We start from the raw sequence: 20255 nt of genomic DNA, 5'->3' as shown, positions 1-20255 counted from the left end.
AGGAACTAAACCAGAAGCTCTTCTACACGTCACAGATATTCACTGATTTACATTTTCATCCTCACTGATCTCCTCTCTGCTGCAGTTCATCTGAAAACTCCCTGAATTTCTATCAGGCTCCTGCTGGTCACAGCCGAGTCGGTCGTGACTTCACAGAAGCTCTGAGAAGTTCAGAACTTTTTGTTTTTCGCAGAATCTCTTTGGCGTGAACTTTTTATTTTTGGCAAATTAAAATGTGACTTGTAGAGTGAAGTGATTTTAATGAAACGTCAGTCTGACATCGGGCTCATTGTTCAGACGATTCCTGCTGTTCTTGCAGCTTCTTGCTGCAGTAACTGGTTTAATTTTAACTATTAAAATAAATAAGTGCGATCCTGAGTTCCTGTCCTGGGCCTGTTGCTCACAGCTCGGTCCGCCTCGACTTCTTGGCGGCTTTGGAAAGATCAGAACCAGAATCTGTTTCTGTGTTTGGCAGAATGAAGTCATTCGGATGTTCTGAATATCACCATTTCAAGCCGAGGTTTGGCTGATTTTCTGAACTAAACCAAAAGCTTCACATGATCAGTTCGAGGACTGTCGGGAAGCTGAAGACCTGAAAAATAATTCTGTTTTTACTGTTGTTTTCTGTAATAATTGGTGTAATTTTAATGAATTTTAGAACAATAACATGATTTTAAACCCACAGAGGGCTGAAGCGTCTCCAGGCGTCTTGACGTTTAGACAGACAGATTAAACCTTTATTGATTTAGAAGTATTTTACCTGTGAACTCTTAAACAGTCACATCTCTTCCTCTTCTTCACCTTCAGATCCACATCCAGCGGACAGAAGGCTGCGACCACATGACCTGCACTCAGTGTAACACCAACTTCTGCTACCGCTGTGGGGAACGATACCGACACCTCAGGTCTGCTCCTCCATCTTCCTTTTACTCCCACCGCCTCGTCTGCCTCTCCTGGTGTTTATTCTGTGGTTTGTTTTTTTAGGTTTTTCGGCGACCACACGTCCAACCTGAGCGTGTTCGGCTGTAAGTACCGCTACCTGCCGGACAAACCTCACCTGAGACGCTTCATCAGAGGCTCCGTGTGCGGTGAGCTTCAGGGGTTTTTGTAACGGTGTCGTATTTAGTTTTCTGTCTCTCAGTGATTCTCGTTCTCGTTTGCAAAGCTGCGTTTCTATCTGATGATTAATCCTGGCTGTAAAGGCCTTGTTTGCTGCAGGTTCTTTTTATTTTAAGCTGCTTTATTTACCGCGTGCGACTGAAAGCGAAGCAGACGCGGATTATAGTCGAGTTTCAGAGTGAGAAACGCTGATGGAGGCGGTCTCTGATCGTTCCACGTCAGGCCGTTTGTGTTTAAAGCTTTTTACGCTCCGAGACGTTTTAGCAGGAACGTCTGAGAACGTTTTTAAAAAATGACCAAAATTACAGAATTTATCTGCCAAAAACATGTAAAAACAGAAAAGAACGGCTGGATTTTCAACTTTCTGACTAATTTTCGTCTCTGGTGGATCATTCTGTCGGGATATTTTATTAAAATTACTTTAAAATTCACAGGAAAAAGGTTCTAGATTCTCAAAAACAACATTTAAGTGATTTACCAGCAGGAATAGCTGCAGTTTTAGAGATTTAGCTTAAAAATAATAATACTAATCACCAAAAACACATCATTTATCGGAGCGAGATTCACCAGAAACTGTAAAAAAAACTGGGAAAAAAATTATTTTTTTCCCGACTTCTGGATGAAACTTGTCAAAAAAAATTAACCGAATGTAATAAAATGTTGTTAAAGTCGCTTCATTCTACGTGATCATCCAAAAAATCTGCAGGAAAAAAAGCTTCTGAATATGTTAACCACTGAAACAAAGTTAGAAAAATATTTATCTTATCATGTGTGTGTAGATGATGAAGGCAGGTGTGTTATCTCAAAAACAAATCTTCAGAATTAAGGTTTTTTAGAGGCAGAAACTGTAAAAATGGGAAAAAATGTCAGATTTTTTTTACTTTGAGGTGAAAAACTAAACTGATCACGTGTGACGTTCGGTTCTGTGAAGAAAATCTGATGATAATATTTAACCAAAGCTTCATGAAAATCACTTCATTTTACAAGAATTTGGATTAAAAAAAAACCTAAATCCTGTTTCTAAACATGTTTCTGGGACAGTTGGATCAAACTAGAAAACATGACACCATTTATCAGAACCAGAAACTGTAAAAACCTGAAAAAAATAGTCATATTTTTAACTTCCAGGTGAAAAACTAAACTGATCATGTGTGACGTTTAGAAATTAACCAAATCTAATGATAATATTTAATTAAAGCTTCATGAAAATCACTTTGTTTTACATCTGTAGTTATAAAATTAGCTGAACTTTAGATTCTGTAAAAAAAAAAAGATAAATAACTAGTGCCTAGTTTTACATACATACATATATATATATAAAACCCACCGTTTGCATTTGAAAGACACGTTATCGCTTTAAAAAAATCACCAAAATTACGTCTTTCATCAGAACCAGAAGCTGCAAAACCAAGAAGAATCATCAGAGTTTCATTTTTGTCAGATTTCATCCAAATTAAACCAATTCAATGAAACTTAATTTTTAAAAAATGACCAAGAATAAACTAGATTCTGCAAAAAAACAAAAACAAACGATTTTTCTGTCGAGCTGTTTCCACGGAGCAGACAGCAGCAGACGTGTAGAAGCTCTTTATTCATTTATGTCGTTAAAGAACCACAGAACTGTTTCGTTTATTCATGATTTATTAGAACTGAGTCACAGGAAACACTGGATCTCTTTACTTTCCTACGCTGTGGTTAATCAACCTGAACACGCTGCTGAAGTTCGTCGACTCTTCGTTTAGCAGAACATCTCTGAACCTGCAGTAACGATCCGTCCACAGCCTTTCTGGATCTGCCGGTTTGTCCTTAACGTTGGTCTTTAACTCTTGTGTTCTGCAGCCACCAAGGTGCTGATCGCTCCGGTGGTGGTCCTGCTGGTCGTGGTGCTGGGAGCTCTGGCGCTCGTCATCGGTAAAACTCCGCTTTAACTGGATGTAAATGAAAGTGAAACCTGTGGCTGCGACCAGATGTTCTGTTCTGCCTCCTCCAGGTTTGGTCGTGTTCCCGGTTTACTACGTCTGCAAGAGGAGGAAGAAGCAGCAGCGGACCAGAGGAGCCGGACGGTGGATCTGAAGCTCGGCGATGGCGGCGACAATCTTCCTCAGGGACGCTCGGCGACGCTTCAGGACGCTTCAGGTGGAACCGGCATCGTTGCACATCCGGATTATTTATGTCTCGCTGCAGAGCCGGACGGCGTCTAGAAACTAAACCAGACTGCGCAGGAGGTTCTTTTCCCGCTCTTTTCGTCCAACAGCAGATGTTTGAGGAGAACAAACTGAGCGTCATTCGTTCTTTTTTTAATCCAGAATCCAACGAACCAAAATGGGGTTTGTTTGCACATTTTACAGACACGATGGCTAAAAGATGAAACAGCAACGAGGATAAAAGACGTTAAAAGAGATCAGAAGCAGCCGCGTGAAGGTTCATTGTTTTGTTGAGCATCTGGTTGGTCGATAAAGTTTGGATAAATAACGAGGCGCAGACTCGACGTATACACAGCTACGGGGTTAGAAAATCGGTCGATCTCGATTTTCTTCTAAATGTTTCGGAGAATGACTGTTGCCATGGACACAGCGTTAGAAAATGACATCGCCGATGTGCAGCTAAAACGCAGCGACAGAAAATACGTGGAAATAGAGAAACGAGAGCATGTAATTGGGTTTTTTTAGCCGCCGTAGCTTCGTATCACGGACTCCTGCCGACTCCTCGTTTTATCTTCGTCCACGTTTTTGAAGATTAAGTTCTCCGAATTCACTCTTACGTGATTATTTTTGCCACTAAATGCGCCGACAGCTCGCGCAGAGTCGCTCTGAAAACCAAGAGATCCTAAAATTCAGGAGATTTTCAGGCAACTTCTGGTGCATCGGTTTTGCTCTTTATCCAAGAAATCTGTCTGATCGGGGAGGGAAAATGTGCTTCAGGATCTTTTAATCAACTAATTATGACTAAAATGTAAAGAACAAAGCTGAAGAATTTGGTTTGTTAAGATTTCCTCGCTGTAATCGTGTCGTAGCTCCGAATTATTAACCAAATAATCGTTCCGGTTTATTTTCTGCGAGTTCAGACGTCAGAAGCTTCGTTTTTTTTCTCCTTTTTCTATTTATTTCTACCAAAAAGAAGCAGTTAGTTGTTGTTTTTTGTGTGCTGGAGGCGTAAAAAAGTAAAGAAACAACACGTTTTAGGAAAAAAAGAACGAATGACGCAGTTCGGTTCAGTCTCCTCGGACACAGAGCTCCAGGAGGACGTCGGATTGTATCTCCAGGAACCGTTGATGCTGCCGGATGAGCTGGCTTTTTTTGTGCTGCAGCCTTCGACGAAGAAGAAACCAAAAGAAGCCATGAAGAAGAAACGAGGCCTCAGCTCCACTGGAGCTTCACAGCAGCAGCTTCTGGCAGGACGTCTGGATCTGAAGCCTCTTCTGGTTCCGTGTGGTGGTTTCCATCCTTCTGTCCTCGTCCCAGCATCGTTCTTCTGCCTCTGCCAGGACCTGCATCATCAGAAAACAGAGCTGCCAGAACAAAGCGCTGGATGCTGCTCTGTGGCTCCATTGTTGTTGTTGTTGGTGGTGGTTCACCAAAGAGCTGAGCTTGGCTGCTCCTGGTTCAGCATCAGGCTGGTTGGTTCCATCAGGTTTTTAGGGGTGAAGAACCGACGCAGGGCGAAGCTTCGACCGTTTAGTTCAACCTGCTGCTGTTTCCCTTTAGTGTGAACGTCGAGGCCTGAAAGCTTCACGCCGGTTCATCAGAGTTTAGACATTAAATCATCAGGAGCTGCGTTTATGTTTTCAGTCCAAACAAAAGGAAACACAGAAATTATCCACCGAGAACCGACATGCGAGGGTCTTTTCTGGATGTCGGAGGTAAAATGTCGTCTCCTGAGCTGCAGGTTTGTTAGTCGGAGCTCCACAGACGGACTCCTGCAAGCATTTTTAACACATTTTTAGTCCTTTTGAACATTTTTTGGGGTCATTTTGGCAATTTTAAGTCATGTTAAAGGAGTTTCAGGTCATTTTTGTCAGTTTTTAGGTCATTTCCACCGGTGTGTTCTTTTATTTGGTTCTACTCCTCGTCCACAGACTCCAGTCTTTTTGGACGATTTTGGGTCATTTTAAGTCACTTTTGAGTCAATATGCACAAGTTTGACTCATTTTGTGGCATTTTTTGAGTATTTTGAAATGAGTCTTCATCACTTTTGAACAGTTTTTTGTCACTTCAAATGAGTTTTTGACCATTTTTGAGTCGTTTTCAAGCGTCATCTTCTGATTCAGCGATAATTTTCCAATCAGTTTGAGTTTTAAGTCATTTTGATTCACTTTGAAAGTGTTTCATGTCATTTTAAGTAATTTCAAATGAATTTCAGGTCATTTTTGAGTAATTTTAAATGAGTTTTAGATAACTTTCGTCAATTTTTGTGTCTTTTTCAAGCTTCATCTTCCATCTGACTCCATGGACTCTATGTCCAATAAATACAGACGAGTTTTGAGTCTTTTTGGACAATTCTGGATTTTAAGTCACTTTATAGTTACTATGCACAAGTTTGGGTCATTTTTGAGTCATTTGAAATTATTTTCTTCTGGTTGCTAATCAGAGGCTGCAGGGGAAGGTTGAGGTCGAGAGTTTGATTCTGGTTTAGCTCCGTCTTTGCCAAGACTAGTCTGATAAAACGCTCGTGTTGCTGCTGATCGACTTCGACGTTAGTGCGAGACTTAGATCCACGACAGACGCTTTAACGGGAAGCACAGCAGGTTGAAATAACTTTATCCTGTCCGGCCTGGAGTCGGGAGATTTTGAAGAGCTCTGAAGGCCTCCCCCGGGCAGCGGTCGGTCCTTCTCATGTTTTACTGCCCCCCGATCCTTCCTTCGCCTCCGTTCGTCCGCTGGAGAGGCTGCAGGGACAAAAAAAAATAAAGCATCCACTGCTGAAAACTAACACGAAGCTGCTGCAGGAGTGAAAGCAGGAGAGACGTTCTAACGCAGGAAAAGCACAACACGGTACAGAAGGAGGAGCTTCGGTTGGATCTGTGGTGGGACGAATGTTACGGCTTCACGCATGGCGCCACGTTAGCTCGGCTTCATCCAGAGAAGCTCCTGCAGGACACCGAGTCACGCTGTTACACGCCGGCTAAAGAGGAAGGAAACTCCGGGTTTGAATCCGCTCTCAGGGAGTTCACGTCGTGTTCGCCGGAGCAACGCCGCCTGGCAACCGGGCTTCGGTCCAGGAGGCACCGCAAAGACTGGAACACATGTATGAACACTGAAGCCACCCGCTCACCTGCATCGTGTACAGACGTGGTTTATCTCTGCTCGGCTGCTACGACACTGAATTTACTTTGACCTGACTGACAGTGTGAATGACGACTTTAACCCTCTGAACCCCCGAAAAAAGGCACCTTTACCTGTAAAAACGGTCCAAAAAAATCACATTTATCAACCACAAACCATAAAAACATCCCCCGAGCTCATCACGATGCGCTATTTCCTCTAAAAACTCACTCACTAAACTTTAAATTATTATATTTTAGAAGAAATCACCTTTTTCTGTTAAAAAAATCCCCCAAAAATACACCGTTTGCACCAGATTCTGTACTTTTACACTGAAGTTTTACTTTTTTAATCATTAAAAATAATCTTTTGTGCCACTTTTAATTTAAAATATCCATTTAAAAGAACAATAACGTAGAGATTTTGAATGTTCTTGTCCATATTGTGGGCTGAGAGATGATGAATTTATCAGTATATCTATTTTAAAATGCTGTTGGTGGACGTTGAGCGTTATCGACGAGGACGTTTTCAGAGTTTTAGGTTGAACTGCAGGCAGTGTTTCTACCGAGCAGAGAGGAGACGAATGTGGAAATAAATGACAACGATAAGAAATATTCATGGTTTGTGAGGGAACGATGGACGTGCTGATGTTTGGTTTGTTCAGGGTTTTATTTCAGAAATTCAACTTTGGTTTTTCTTGTTTTTTTTGATGATTTTAACTGTGTCCTACTGACAGAAGATGTTTCTGAGTTCTTCATCTGAGCTGCAGGACTTTAGATTGATGAGAAAAATGTGAGAGGAACCAAAACAAAGCGGGTTCGGAGGGTTAAATTTATAGTTGAAAACTGATTGAATTGACCATTTTTGGGTTGTTGTTGTTTTTTTTTTTCCTGCAATTAACGTGTATTTTAAGCCACAACACTGAAACCACTGATTGATGAGGTAAACAGGACCCGTAATGTTCTGATGTTCTGTTTGGAAACTGTGGCTCCTGCTTTGGTTTGACACCTTAAACGTTGCTGCAGAAGACGTAGACCCCCCGAGAAGGACTACACGCCCCAACAGCTGGAGGAACGTCGGTGGGGTTTCTGGTCTCTAAAGCAGGGATCTCCAGCGCCGGTCCTCGTGAGCTACTGTCCTGCAGGTTTTAGATGTTTCTGTACTGCAAATCACCGGACTGCTGCTCTCCAGGTGCAGGTCCGGGCAAGTTGATGTGGAGGACAGAGTGTTGCCCATGCAGTAGGTCCCAAAGCAAGTACGCCCGGCATCAAGGAGTCGCTGGAACAAGGTTGTAACAACAACGGACCCCCTAACGGACTCCTGGTTTCACCTCAGGGTTTTCTCCCGAAGTCTCTCCCACGGACGGGTAAAGTCATGAGGCAGTTGATTTCGGAGTTGTCTCTCCGAGATGAGTTGCCAGCCGTGGTCGTCGAGCCTCGTCTGCCGGAGCCATCTGGTTTAAAGGTGCCAGAATTGGATGGCCCATCCCGGACAGGGTGTTACTGCAAGGCCACGTAGTCTTAAGATCAGAGTTTTCCTTCTCCTAGATCAGGGGTGTCCAATCCTGGTCCTCGAGGGCCACAGTCCTGCATGTTTTCAAGCTCTGCAGAAGCCTGATAACCATCCTGATCGTTTGAATCAGGTGTGTTGGAAGAGGGAAACATCTAAAACATGCAGGATTGTGGCCCCGGAGGACCAGGATTGGGGCCCTGGAAGACCAGGATTGGACACCCCTGTCCTAGGTGGACTGCCAACCAAGGCTGACGAGCTCCACCTACCCAGGACCTGACTGACATTAATGGATCATTAACAGACTGTTGGAGATCCATTCATGTGAGTCAGGTGTGTCGCAGTAACGTCTAGAACCTCACGAGGACCGAAGTTGGAGATCCCTGCTCTGAAGGATCCACTTCAGAGGTCTGGGAGTCCATTCGTCAACGGATCGGAGCTGTTTTTGAGGCACAAATGATATTTTTCAGGTGGTTTTAATGTTGTCGGTTTAAACTATTCCCATGACGTTCCCCCGTGTGCGTTCTGCACCGTTACTCAATCAGTCGGAAAATGAACAAAAAGCAGCTTCGGCGTGGAAACTACCCAACGTTTGCTGCTCTGGGTCACGCCTCGTTATTTATTCATTCGTTTTGCCAAAGGCTGCTACGGGAAGCCCTGTTCGGCCTCTACGTTCGTTTTCCGGCTCTTAAATGCACAAACCTGCCCTCCGAAGTGACGCCGAGACGCCATGTAGAGACTTTTCTTGTTGCCGTAAAGCGACCAAGAGCTGCTCCGTTGGTGACTTCAAACCGATTGCTGGCTGTTACAATCCCCGTAAATATGCAACGGTGCCTTCACGTAGTTCAGACGATCGACCACACTGTATGCACCTGTAACGAACTGTATGGAACTACTGCTGAGTATCTTTAGCGCCCCGATGCAGCACATTCAGGCACTTTTTTCTTTCTGCTCAAACCGTGTTTTACTGCTTCAGACGGAGTCCAGGGTTTCAGCTTCATCCCAAATGTTAAACGCCACCGTCTCCGGCTGAACCTCATGAGAACGACGAAGCAGACGCACTACTGATCCCTGCTTCGGCCCGTCCGACTCAGTGAAGGAGGTGATGATACCAAAAAAATATTAAATAAAAGAGAGAGACAGAGATCACTTTAAACTTCTTTCAACTCAGGACGCCTGAATCTTGACGGAGGGTTTGGTGTTGGTTCGACTCTTCCACCTGCTGACGTCGTTGTCGCTCACCTGTTCGGGCACAAACACTGTTTTCATGCGAGGGTTTGGTGGAGAATAAACGGATTTAAATGCCAAGCGACTGGTTTTGTGTGGTGTCGGTGTGCATGAGGGTGTTTCTGCTCTGCGAGTGCAGCTTCGTGTCAGCAGGGGTCACAAGAGCATCACAGGACTTCGTTTAGTCTCAACGTGAACGAGGAAAATTACAGGTAAAGGTAACCCAGCACAGAGAGAATTAAAGCGTTAATTAAAGCTAGATGGAGGATTACTGGTGTCAAAAATAATAAATTATAAATATGTGGTTAAAAAAAGTGAATTATTTCGTCTTTTAGTGTCAAATCTCAGCATTATTATTGTTAGTAGTTTAAAGAATGAAGTTCATACCTGCAACAGAAGCGTGTTTAAGTTCACGTTTCAGGTGTTTTCTATCGTTTACTCACTACTTTATTATTTAAATCCTGTTTCAGCACATTTCAGAGCAGATTTACCTCCTGACCTTTAAATTAAACACTTTTATTTCAGTGTTTGTTTTATTTTATAAATATTTTAATAGTAATACTTGTTTTAACTGAACAGTTTTACCTGTACTTAGGAGTATTTTTATTTATTTTTATTTTAATTATAAGACTCCCAGAACTTTATCCAACAGTCAAGTTGATTTCTGTGTTTTGAAGTTAAAGACAAGATTTTATTTTACATGAATAAAAGCATAAATAAGAAGAATAATGAGAGAAAATAAGAAAGAGGTAGAAATAATTCTGATATCAAATAAAACAAGGAGAAAATAAAAACTAAACTAAACGTTTTAAAAACTAAATAATAGGAGTGATACGAAGAAGAAATGATGAGAACAAGAATAAAAAATAGAAATAACAGTAATGATGAGAAATAAATGAAAATGCTCAAAATAAAGAGGTAGGATGCAAAAATGAAAAAAACAAAACAATATTAGTTGCATGTGAAAAATAAATAGAATAAACATTTATATAAAATAGAAAAATAGATTTTAAAAAATTAAAACATTTCAGATAGAAATAATAATGAATAAAGATAGAAAAATAAAGTAATATTAAATATAAGAACACAAAATAATTAATAAGAACAAAAGTAGTCAGAAAAATAAATAATAATTATAATTCGGAGAAATGATGACAGTAATAAAAATAACAGGAAGTAAAATCAAACTTTAAAAAAAAACAAAAGAACAAGAAAAATCAGAATAAAGAAAAGAAGAATAAAAACAGAAGAAGAAGAAGAAGACAGGCGGCGCAGCTTCCTCTAACGAACTACTTCCGGTCAGTAGCGCCCTAAACTCCAGCGGCGCGCGCCCATTGGCCTCGCGCTCCAAGCTCCGCCCGGCTGACTGAACGGAGCGCGTGACCTGCGGAGAGGAGAGGAGCGGAGGGCTGCGCGTGCCGCCCGGTTCCTCAGAGCGTGTGTCGGTGTCGGTGTCGGTGTCGGTGTGTGTCCGCCCAGCGAGCCGATGGAGAGCAGACAGACAGGTGAGCTGCACGCGGCGGCAGGTGAGTTCACCTGCACAGGTGGACGAACCGGGCCGCGCCGCGGGTTCGGAGGAAAAGTTCTGCCGCGGAGTTTCCTTTTGAGCGTCTCCGCGGTTCGGTCGGTTTAACATCCTGCTCGAACCGAGTCTGGTCGGTTCAGACGAGCTGAACAAACACGAACCGGATGCGGTTCCGGGTCCAGCCGCTGGTTCTGCTGTTTGCTCCCTGTGTAGTGGGACTGTGGAGGTTCTGCTGCCTGGATGAGTCCAGACAACAGCAGAACCGGTCCTGGCTGCAGAAGGTCCACAGACTGATCGATTATTGATTATTGATCGATGCTTTAGTTCCTGCTGCAGCTGGAGAAGCTTTAGACACAACTGACCCGTTTGATCAGAGGTTCTGGACATTTGTTCAGAGGTTCTGGACTTTTATTTATTGGTTCTGGACGTTTAGTTTGAGTTTAAAGGATTTTTAATTCTGTTTTAATATAAAGAAGAAAAAACTGTTGAACTGAACGTTTTCTGAATGTTCAGGTTTAATTAGTGTAAAGTTTCATTATTATTTATAGATTTTATATTTATGGAACATTTTATTCACAGTTTTTTAGATTTTATTTGTATTTTTAATGTTATTTTTTCCATATTTTGGACCGTTTTTGGAGATTAAATGAATTTTTCAGTTTTTGCTGCTTTATGTTACGTTTCATACATTAAAAATAATTCTGATATTTTGAAGTATTTTATATTCTTACCTGTTTTATTTTATTTTTTACATTATTTGAATACTTCAGCTTCAGCTACTTTCTGTGAACATTTTATTAATAGTTTTTAAAGATTTTATTTGTATTTTTAAGGGTTTTTTACAGCAGTTTTCTGTGAATATTTTGGAACATTTTTGGAGATTATCTGAATATTTCAGTTTTTTATATTAAGTTTAATAGATTTAAAAAATATACTTTATATTTTTTTTCAATTATTGATCCACTATTTTATTTATATTTTTTATTTTTTTACCATTTTTGGACGTCATCTGAATACTTTGGTTCCTTTTTGTCCAGTTTTAAACGTTTATTTTAATATTTGTGGGGAATCTTATTTATGTTTTTTTTTTTTTTAAAGATTTTACTCAGATTTTTAAATGTAGTTTATTTACTAGTCAATGTTTTTTTTATGAATATATTTTTTAAATTATCTGAATATTTTAATTTGACCTATTTTCTATGGAATTTTGTACATTTAATTCAACATTTTATTTATATTTTTGAGTATTTTTTTTTATACAATATTTTTATATGAACCATTTTTTGTAATTTTCCTGTTTTAGTTTGTTTTGTTGTTGTTTTTTCTCTATAAATATTTTTTACAAAAACATTTTTTCCCACATGTTGGACCAAATAAAGGATTCTTTATACTACAGTTTATATATAGAGAGAGGAAGTTCGTTGTTGTTGTTGTTGATTGGACCAAACAGTTGTGCGTCTGAGCTGAATGATCTAAACTTAAACCTGCTGTCGGTATCAATCAGAGTCATTATTGATCATTTCCTGGATTAACTGATCAGCTGTTTATAAAATGTCAGAAAATCGTTAAAAATCATCCAAGAGACGACAAACGACGTCAGTTTACCAGAAGATCTTCATGTTTCAGGAGCTGCAGTCGCAGAACTTATAAATAAAAACCAACTGGAGTCGATTATTGATTATAATTAAAACAGAAGGCGGATCATTAACCAGCTGATCGATCGTTAGCTGCAGCTTTAAGGTTCAACTGGTCGTTTGGTGACGTTTTACTTTGTTTGTCAGAATTTATGTCGTTTTACGTCCGACTCTGGATTTACTGACGTTCACGATCAATAATCAATAATCAATAATCCGCCTCCCTCTGAGGTTTTATTTTATTTCTATATGTTTAGTGATGATCTGACCTGCAGCGACTAATCGATCAGGTTTTGATAATTAATGGACTTGCAGCTTCTTGATCAGGAATCATTTCTGTTTTTTTTCCTCTTCGATCAATAAATCAGAGTTTTGGACAAATTCTCTGATATTTTACGGATCAAACAGCTGATCGATGAATCCAGAAACGATGTGATTCTAGCAGGAGATCAGGACAACGTGCTGTTAGATGTTATTAGTGATGAACCTTCTGATGGTTTCTGTTTTTATTTTGGTTGTTTTGTCTCTAAAACGTGTTTTAAAACCAAAAACGACGCCTTTAAACGTTTGATCAGTTTGTAAAAACCGTCTGAATCCTCCTCAGACGTGATCTTCTCTGGTTTCCTTCCTCCTCTGCGTCGCTTTAGTCGACAGTTTTCACTGTTTTCTGACCTTTTAATGGACAGAACCACCGTTAATCTGTTAAATAATCCACATGTTCAGTGGGGGAACAGCCTGACTCTGACCCCGAGAGGCTCTTATGGTGAAACTTCAGCTGCTTCTGTGGAAACGTGAACTCGTTCGAGGCCTCTGAGACTTTCTGGCTTCCCGGATCTCAGGCACTCCGTCCAGTCGGAGCTCTAATTGATTTTCATGGCCTCTGGTTGAGCACATGACCGGCGGCTGCTCGGAGGTCTTGTGACTGAAGCTTTTCATCCAGAGGCAGTGAAATGAAAGAAGTTCTGCTGAAGGCTCAGAGATCCTCCAGGAGTCGGTGTTCTGGCGCCGGGCGAGTCCTCCTGGACCAGATCCGTGGCTCGTTTCTGGGAAGTTTATGTAATCTGTGATCTGTGAGTCAGGAAGTGAAGCAGGAGGAAGCTCTGGTGTGAAACCAGCCGGCTTCCTCCTGCAGAGCGGCGCCGTGGTTTCATCAGCAGTTGCTCAACGACGCTCAGAGGTTCTGTCAGGACCGGTTCAGACCCACAGAAGGTCTCAGTGCGGCGCTGGTCGGGTCCCAGAGCGGCAGAAATACTAAAATAAGTAAAATCAGGTAAAAGTGCTGAATCATTAAAAGTAAAATATAAAATAACAATCATGTCAGTGAATCATGTGAACAATCTGGACTGGAAACCATCTTTAACTGTATTTAATAACCACAAACAGAATCATTCTACAGATACTTTAAATAAATTGTGTTCATATTAAAGACTGAAAAATAGTAAATCATTTATTTAGCTGTTAAATTACAGAAAATATCATGTACAATTTTTTTTTAAAAAGTATGAATGAACTGTAAAAAAGATAAAACAACAAAAACAATATTTATTTTATTTTACAAATAGTATTTTTTTTTCTTCTGCAATGTGTGACCATAAAATTACAGTTAAACTTTAATTAAAGTGGCTAAAAATCATTTTTTTTTAAATAGTTGTTTTTGTTGTCATTTTTTGCAGTTTATCATTATTATTTATTTATTTATTTATTTTTACAGTTTTTGAACATGACAGTTTTCCACCATTCTCCACAAGCTAACCTGCAAAAAATAACAAAGTAAATACTCAGATTTTTTTTTCAACAAAGAAAATTTTCTTCCATGAAAAAAAACAAAATAATCTGACTTTGGCTATTTTTAAATAAATAAAATTCTCTTACATTAAAAAATAATAATAATTAGATTTTATTTTTACGTTTTTTTGTTTTTTTTAACAAAATTTTCTTCCAATTGAAAAAATAAAATAAATAATATTGTGATTTTATTTATTTATTTTTAAATAACTAAAATTTTCTTCAATTTTTAAAAATTTTTTCACAAACAAAATTTTCTTCCAATTGGAAAAAAAATAATAATAATTTGTTTTTATTTTATATATTTTCGGCTGAACCTCTTTCCAGGTAAAATCCTGTTTACACTGAAGAACATCTGGTTTCTCTTTTCTGGGCCGTAACTCTTTAATCTGGTCTCATCAGCCAGCAGCTGTTTCGGTGACACCTGGTCGGTTTTCAGGTGAATCCTGTTCTAGAAGGTCAGAGGTCACCTGTTCTGCTAGCTGTCGCCGTGGAAACGCCTCATCCTGGTGTTCTCGCTGTGTAACTGGTTTTCCTGTCACGACCTGCTGCCCGGCTGCAGAGCTGTACTCCAGCGTCCTGAGCGGCGCCGTGGTGGACTGGGCCGGCCCCGGAGAGGAATGGGTCCGCTCGGCCACGCCGGAGGCAGCGCCGGGTAAGACGCCGACCCGCCGAACCTGCCGCTAAACGCCGCAACGGGTCGACGGCGGCAGCATGATGCCTGAACGTGGTGTTGGTTTGGTTTGGTTTGGTCTGAGTCAGCAAACATGGAGGACGGCGCCGGCCTCGCTGGAAAACAAACTGGTTTATGTGTTCTCCATGGTTACACCAATAAGCTGCTCTGGACCTGGAGGTTCCTCAGAGGGAGGTTCTGGGTCTGGGTCAGGATTTTATTAGCAGCTAAATGACTTCCTACTTAAAATAATTCTGGTGCTGGTTAGAACCTCTTTGGACGATACCAAGAGGAACCAAACTGTGTCATAAAAACAGCATCAGTACCGCCTAAAGAGTTCTTCCTACAACCAGCAGGTTTCTGTTTGGTTCTCTTTAGATGGCGACTCTTCCCGTCCCGTCTAGCCTCGGTAGAACTGGACCCAGACCTGCAGCTTCCATCTATTGTTTTGGGTTTTACGTCCATTTCGTTGCTGTTCTGGGTCATTTGTTTCACTTTAGAACCCCTCACCTAACATTGGGTAGGCCTCCAAAACAATCTAGCATCGGGTAGCGGATCCTTTGGGTTCTGGCTTGTTCTGGGACATCCCATAGAGGCTACATTAACTCTTAGAGGCTCTTGGTCGTGTTCCTCGAGTCGTGATGTTCAGCTGGATGTCAAAGTGTTTCCCTGTCCTGATTAGCGTCCTGTGCTAACGAGGCCTTCGACTCTGCTCAGGTGTGAATCAGGGCCTGTTTTACCCGCCGGCCGAGGAGTCGGTCCGGAGGAGCTCGTACGGGGAACACTCGGCCCCGTCGGTCCAAAATGGGGAAATCGCGACACAGTGGGGTAGAACGTCACCGCCGGGGCAGGATCGGTGGGGCAACACCTCCTCATCGGTGTCCCACTCCGACAGCTGGGTCATGTCCACCACGTGGGACATGCAGCTGGACAGCTCAGGTGAACCGGGACGTAGACTAGAACCCGTAGAGCCGTAGACCACCTTTCACTCTGGTTGAACATTTAGACCCCATCTGGCCTGAAGCTGCTGCCAATGGAGGCTTTTAAGAACCTCAAGAAAGCTAAATGCTATCATAATATAATAATAAATACCAATAATAAGATATATTGGGTATGTTAGGGGTATTTATTTGAACTTTAAATTAATATTTAAACTGTCTTGGGCCTCAAGGGGAACCTCTTTCAACTAAAAGAAAATTTGCATTAACTAAAAAGGATAGCTATCCTACGCTAACCTACACAAAACTTTAGCTAGCCGAAGGAAACCAGTATTAGCTAAACGGAAACCTCACCAGCTAAAAGGAGATTTATGATAGCTGGAAAGAAGCTAGTGTTGATTTAATGAAAACCTGTCTTAGCTAAAACAAACCTACGTTAGCTAAAAGGAAACCTGCTTTACCTCAGTTAAATCTGTGCTAGCTAAAATAAAATCTGTGTTAGCTTAAAACAATCTACAGTAGCCAAAAGAAACTTGTGTTAGCAAAGTGGCTAAAACAAACCAACGTTAGCTTAAAAGAAATCTGCTCGAGCCAAAAAGTGAAACGTCTGTTAACTTAAAAGGAACCTAAAACTTTGGACCAGCTAAAAGGCTCGAAAGAAACTCGTGTTAACTTCACAGAAAGCTGTCTTAGCTCAAACAAACCCATGTTTGCTAAAATGAAACCTGTTAGCTTCATTAAAGAAAGACAAAAAAGTCCCTTAGCAGCTAAAAGAACTTTGTGTTAGCTAACATGAAACCTGAATTAGATAAAAGAAATCTGAATTAGCTAAAAACAAACCAGGATTAGCTAAAAGACAGCCTGTGTTTGCTAATCAGAAATCTGCGTTATCTAAACGAGAACCTGCTGCAGCTAAAAGAAACTTGTGTTAGCTCATCAGAACGCTGCGTTAGCTAAAAAGAAACCTGTTAGCTTCATTAAAGAAAGACAAAAAAAGTCCCTCAGCAGCTAAAAGAATCTTGTGTTAGCCAATCAGAATGCTGCGTTCGCTAAAAAGAGAATCTGTGTTTCGTTTAGCTAATGCTAAAAGAAAAATGGGGGAAAAAAATACACCAGTATATTGGATAAAGTTCAAGTTCAAGTTCAAAATCTTTAATATCCCCGTGGGGAAATTTTTGTGCAGCCAGCACAAACGCTGGAAATCCAAAGTCTCCAACCTTTTAGAGACTTTATTTTCCTTTTTTTTCGTGATTGTGCTGCATGTTAAGTGTTCAACCAAAGTGAGATGTCTTGTCGTAGAACATAGTTAGCTCCTGCGCTAAACGTACACAGATGCTAATACCTGAGCAGGTAGCTTTTAGCAACGTTTCGTGCTAACTGGGGCCCAGACGTTACAGAGTTACGGTAGTTACAGCCCAGACAGGGATTCGACAGAGAGAGTTTTCTGCTTTGAACGTCCATTTATCCGATTCTATCCAGGGAACCGGGACGTGGACCATTAAATTACCTCCCAGCATTCCTCACATACCAGCCGACTGACAGCAGCGTATCGTATTATAAATGACAGGGCAGCCTTCCAAGTGTACTCGCTGTATAGGAGGACGCTGCAGCATCCACTGGTGCTGATAAAATAAGAAGCTGCTCACAAACGGCCTTTTGTTTGTTTAAGAAAAAACCTGTAGTCTGTCATTCTGGTCCACTTCCTCTGTAATAAACAACCTTTAAAGCTGTAACGTGAGTCGCCAAAATCCCTTGTTGTCATGTGCACTTTTCTGCACGTTGGACCTGCTAAAAGGAAATTTGTGATAGCTAGCAAAAAAAAAATAGTGTTAAGTTTATAGAAATCTTTCTTAGGTACAACAAACGTATGCTAGCTAAATGAAATCTGCATTAGCTTAAATAAAAAACACACAAAAACTTGCACTAGTTACCTAGACTGCGAAAGCAATTAAAACAAACTACCTACGACAGAAAAAAGAAACTTTAACACGTTAAAATAAAAGCTGCATTAGCTAGAAGAGAACCTGTGTTAGCTAAAATAAACGTGCTAGAGGAAACAAGAAACTGCGATAGATAAAGGCAACTTGAATTAGCTGAATTCTTATTGCAGCTACAATAAAGCTACCATAAAATTGTGCTAGAATGAAATCTGCGTTAGCTAAAAGAGAACCTGCATTAGCAGAACGGAAAGCTTTGTTAGCTAAAAAAGAACCTGCATTAGCGAAAGGGAAACCTTTGTTAGCTAAAACAGAACCTGTGGCGGCTAAAAGGAACTTGTTTTATTGTGCTAGCTAGAATGAAACCCGTTAGCTAAAAGAGAACCTGCATTAGCAGAACGGAAAGCTTTGTTAGCTAAAAGAGAACCTGTGGCGGCTAACAGGAACTTGTTTTATCGTGCTAGCTAAAATGAAACCTGTTAGCTAAAAGAGAAACTGCATTAGCTAAAAACAAACAAAAACCCTGCAGCAACTTTAAACAAACCCTACGCTTGCTAAAGGAGCCATTAGCATTGTGCTAACTTGCATTCACTAAAAGGGAATGTGTGCTAGCTAGATTTAATGTCGCCCTAGACTCTTGTGTTGTGGATGTGTGTGAATGCTCGGCCTTTAAAATCCACTCATTGTGCATTTCAGTGTTCCATGTTTGCTGAGTAAACATCTCGTACGGGTAGAAAATGTTTGTCTTTTTAAGCTGCTGTGTAAAAACAGACTGATGTCTTGGTGCTCTTAAGGCGGCCATGAAAAGCCTCCATCGGAGCCACAGGGGTTTAAAAGTCTCTTTGTCCTCCCGCTGTGTGATGTGGGCAGAAATAGCTTCCTGCCATGCAGTGAGCTGCTGCATGCTGTGTTTGCCTCCAGAGCTGCCGGCTGTGTTCATGTGTGTGTTTGCTGCATGAGGTGCTGCTAAACCCCCTTTAACCTCAAAGCTCCGGACTGCTGCCCGTTCATTAGCGTAGCGGTGTTTGCTAACCTCGCTGTTTCCTCACCTTGTCTTGTACCGCGGCGGCCATGTGAAGAGCGAGGACACCTGACTGCAGGTAAACAACAAGTCATTTCCATGGTGGCTGAACAGTGTACATGCACAACATGCACAGCTCCACCACAGTGACACCGTGACCTGCTTGTGTTTGCTCGTGTGTTGTGTGCACACAGTCGTGATATTTGCCTGCTGGGAAAATCCCGCCGCAGTACGCAGCCGCTCACAATGAAGTCTTTGTTTTGAATATAAACTGTAACGCACGTGACTCTAATTCTGTGTTTATTCTTATATAAAACACTCGTCCTGCTCTGAAGCGTGAGCATCACAACTTCCTGATTATCACCAGCGTTTTCCTTTTAAATAAATTTAAATCACTTTTTTCAGAGGTGCAGCCGGACCGTTCTGCACTGTGCTCTGGCTAAACTGAAGTGTGTGTTAGCTAAAAGGAAACCCGTGTTAGCTATAAACAGAGTGCGCTAGCTAGCCTGCTTAAGCTAAAAACATATTTGGGTCAACTAAAAAGAAAGTTGCAAGAACTAGGGGAGGGAGCCTGTGTTGGCTAACTTGCGCTAACCTACAAAAAAGCTTCAGTTAGCCAAAGGTGAACCCAAAGTGACAGACCTGTTAGCTTAAAAGAAACCTAAAACCTTGGGCTAGCTCAAAGGAAGTTAGCGAGAAAGAAGCTAGTGTTAAGTTAATTAAAAGAAAGCTACATTTGCTAAGAAGAAACATGCTAACCTAAATGACATCTGCGTTAGCTAAACTTAAACCTGTGTTAGCTAAAAGAGAAATCTGCGCTAGCTAAAATTAAACCTGTGTTAGCTCAAAGAGCAGCTAAAAGAGAACCTGCATTATCTAAAAGGAAACATGTATTAGCTAAATAAGATCTGCGTTAGCTAAACGGAAACCTGCGTTAGCTAAAGGAGAAATCTGTGCTAGCTAAAATAAAACCTGTGTCAGCTGAAGAAACTGCCAAAAGGAACCTGTGTTAGCTTCGAGAAGCTGTAGCCGCTAACGATGCTAACCATTCGTCTGCCTGCAAACAGAGCTTCATTCATCCAGAAGTCGTGCTTTCATTTAGGATCTGAACCGTGTGACTGTAATTAAAAGCACACCGTTAGTTCTGTCAGACGTTGTTTGTGTTCAACGCTGAATCATTTAAATCTCTGACAGAATTTAATTTAATTTGCTCCGACTCGTTTGGAGATGAAATCTGATTACGTCCCGCCGACGCAAACGAGCTGCTGCTTTACATAACGTCTTTAATTTCTGGGCCTGGATTCCCCGCCGCAGTCCGTTACTGCGACTTGAAGTCCAGTCTGAGATCGGACAGCGTCTTGTTTGTGTGCAGAGCTGGCGAGCGGCGCTACAGCAGGATAATCCACATCGGCTAATCCAGATTAGAGACCGCAGACCGCAGATTATGTAACAGTCTGACATGCAGACAGACGGACGGACAAAAGGCGAAGCGAGATGGACGGACCGGGATGCAGAGATACAGGGATACAGAGATACAGGGATACGGGGATACAGAGATACAGAGATACAGGGATACAGGGATACAGAGATACGGGGATACAGAGATACAGAGATACAGAGATACAG

General features: G+C 41.3%; 2 protein-coding genes across 2 annotated transcripts in view; both read left to right on the top strand.

Moving 5' to 3' along the window:
* The window catches only part of rnf217 (ring finger protein 217), a 20559-nt gene extending 15097 nt beyond the window's left edge, over positions 1–5462 (top strand). The window contains exons 4-7 of the mRNA XM_008303501.1: positions 808–905; positions 985–1088; positions 2959–3030; positions 3110–5462. Of these exons, the coding sequence (XP_008301723.1) occupies positions 808–905; positions 985–1088; positions 2959–3030; positions 3110–3192 (357 nt within the window). The 3' untranslated portion in view covers positions 3193–5462. The remainder of the gene's footprint in view (positions 1–807; positions 906–984; positions 1089–2958; positions 3031–3109) is intronic.
* Positions 5463–10488: 5026 nt separating this feature from the next.
* Positions 10489–20255, top strand: part of LOC103373584 (tumor protein D53 homolog) — an 18743-nt gene continuing 8976 nt past the window's right edge. Inside the window, exons 1-4 of the mRNA XM_008303500.1 lie at positions 10489–10621; positions 14623–14715; positions 15451–15672; positions 18688–18708. Coding sequence (XP_008301722.1) covers positions 10603–10621; positions 14623–14715; positions 15451–15672; positions 18688–18708 — 355 coding nt within the window. The 5' untranslated portion in view covers positions 10489–10602. The remainder of the gene's footprint in view (positions 10622–14622; positions 14716–15450; positions 15673–18687; positions 18709–20255) is intronic.

Source organism: Stegastes partitus, unplaced genomic scaffold (genome assembly GCF_000690725.1).
Source record: "Stegastes partitus isolate 25-593 unplaced genomic scaffold, Stegastes_partitus-1.0.2 Scaffold2020, whole genome shotgun sequence".
NCBI lineage: Eukaryota > Metazoa > Chordata > Actinopteri > Pomacentridae > Stegastes > Stegastes partitus.
This window is presented reverse-complemented; position numbering and strand designations above follow the sequence as displayed.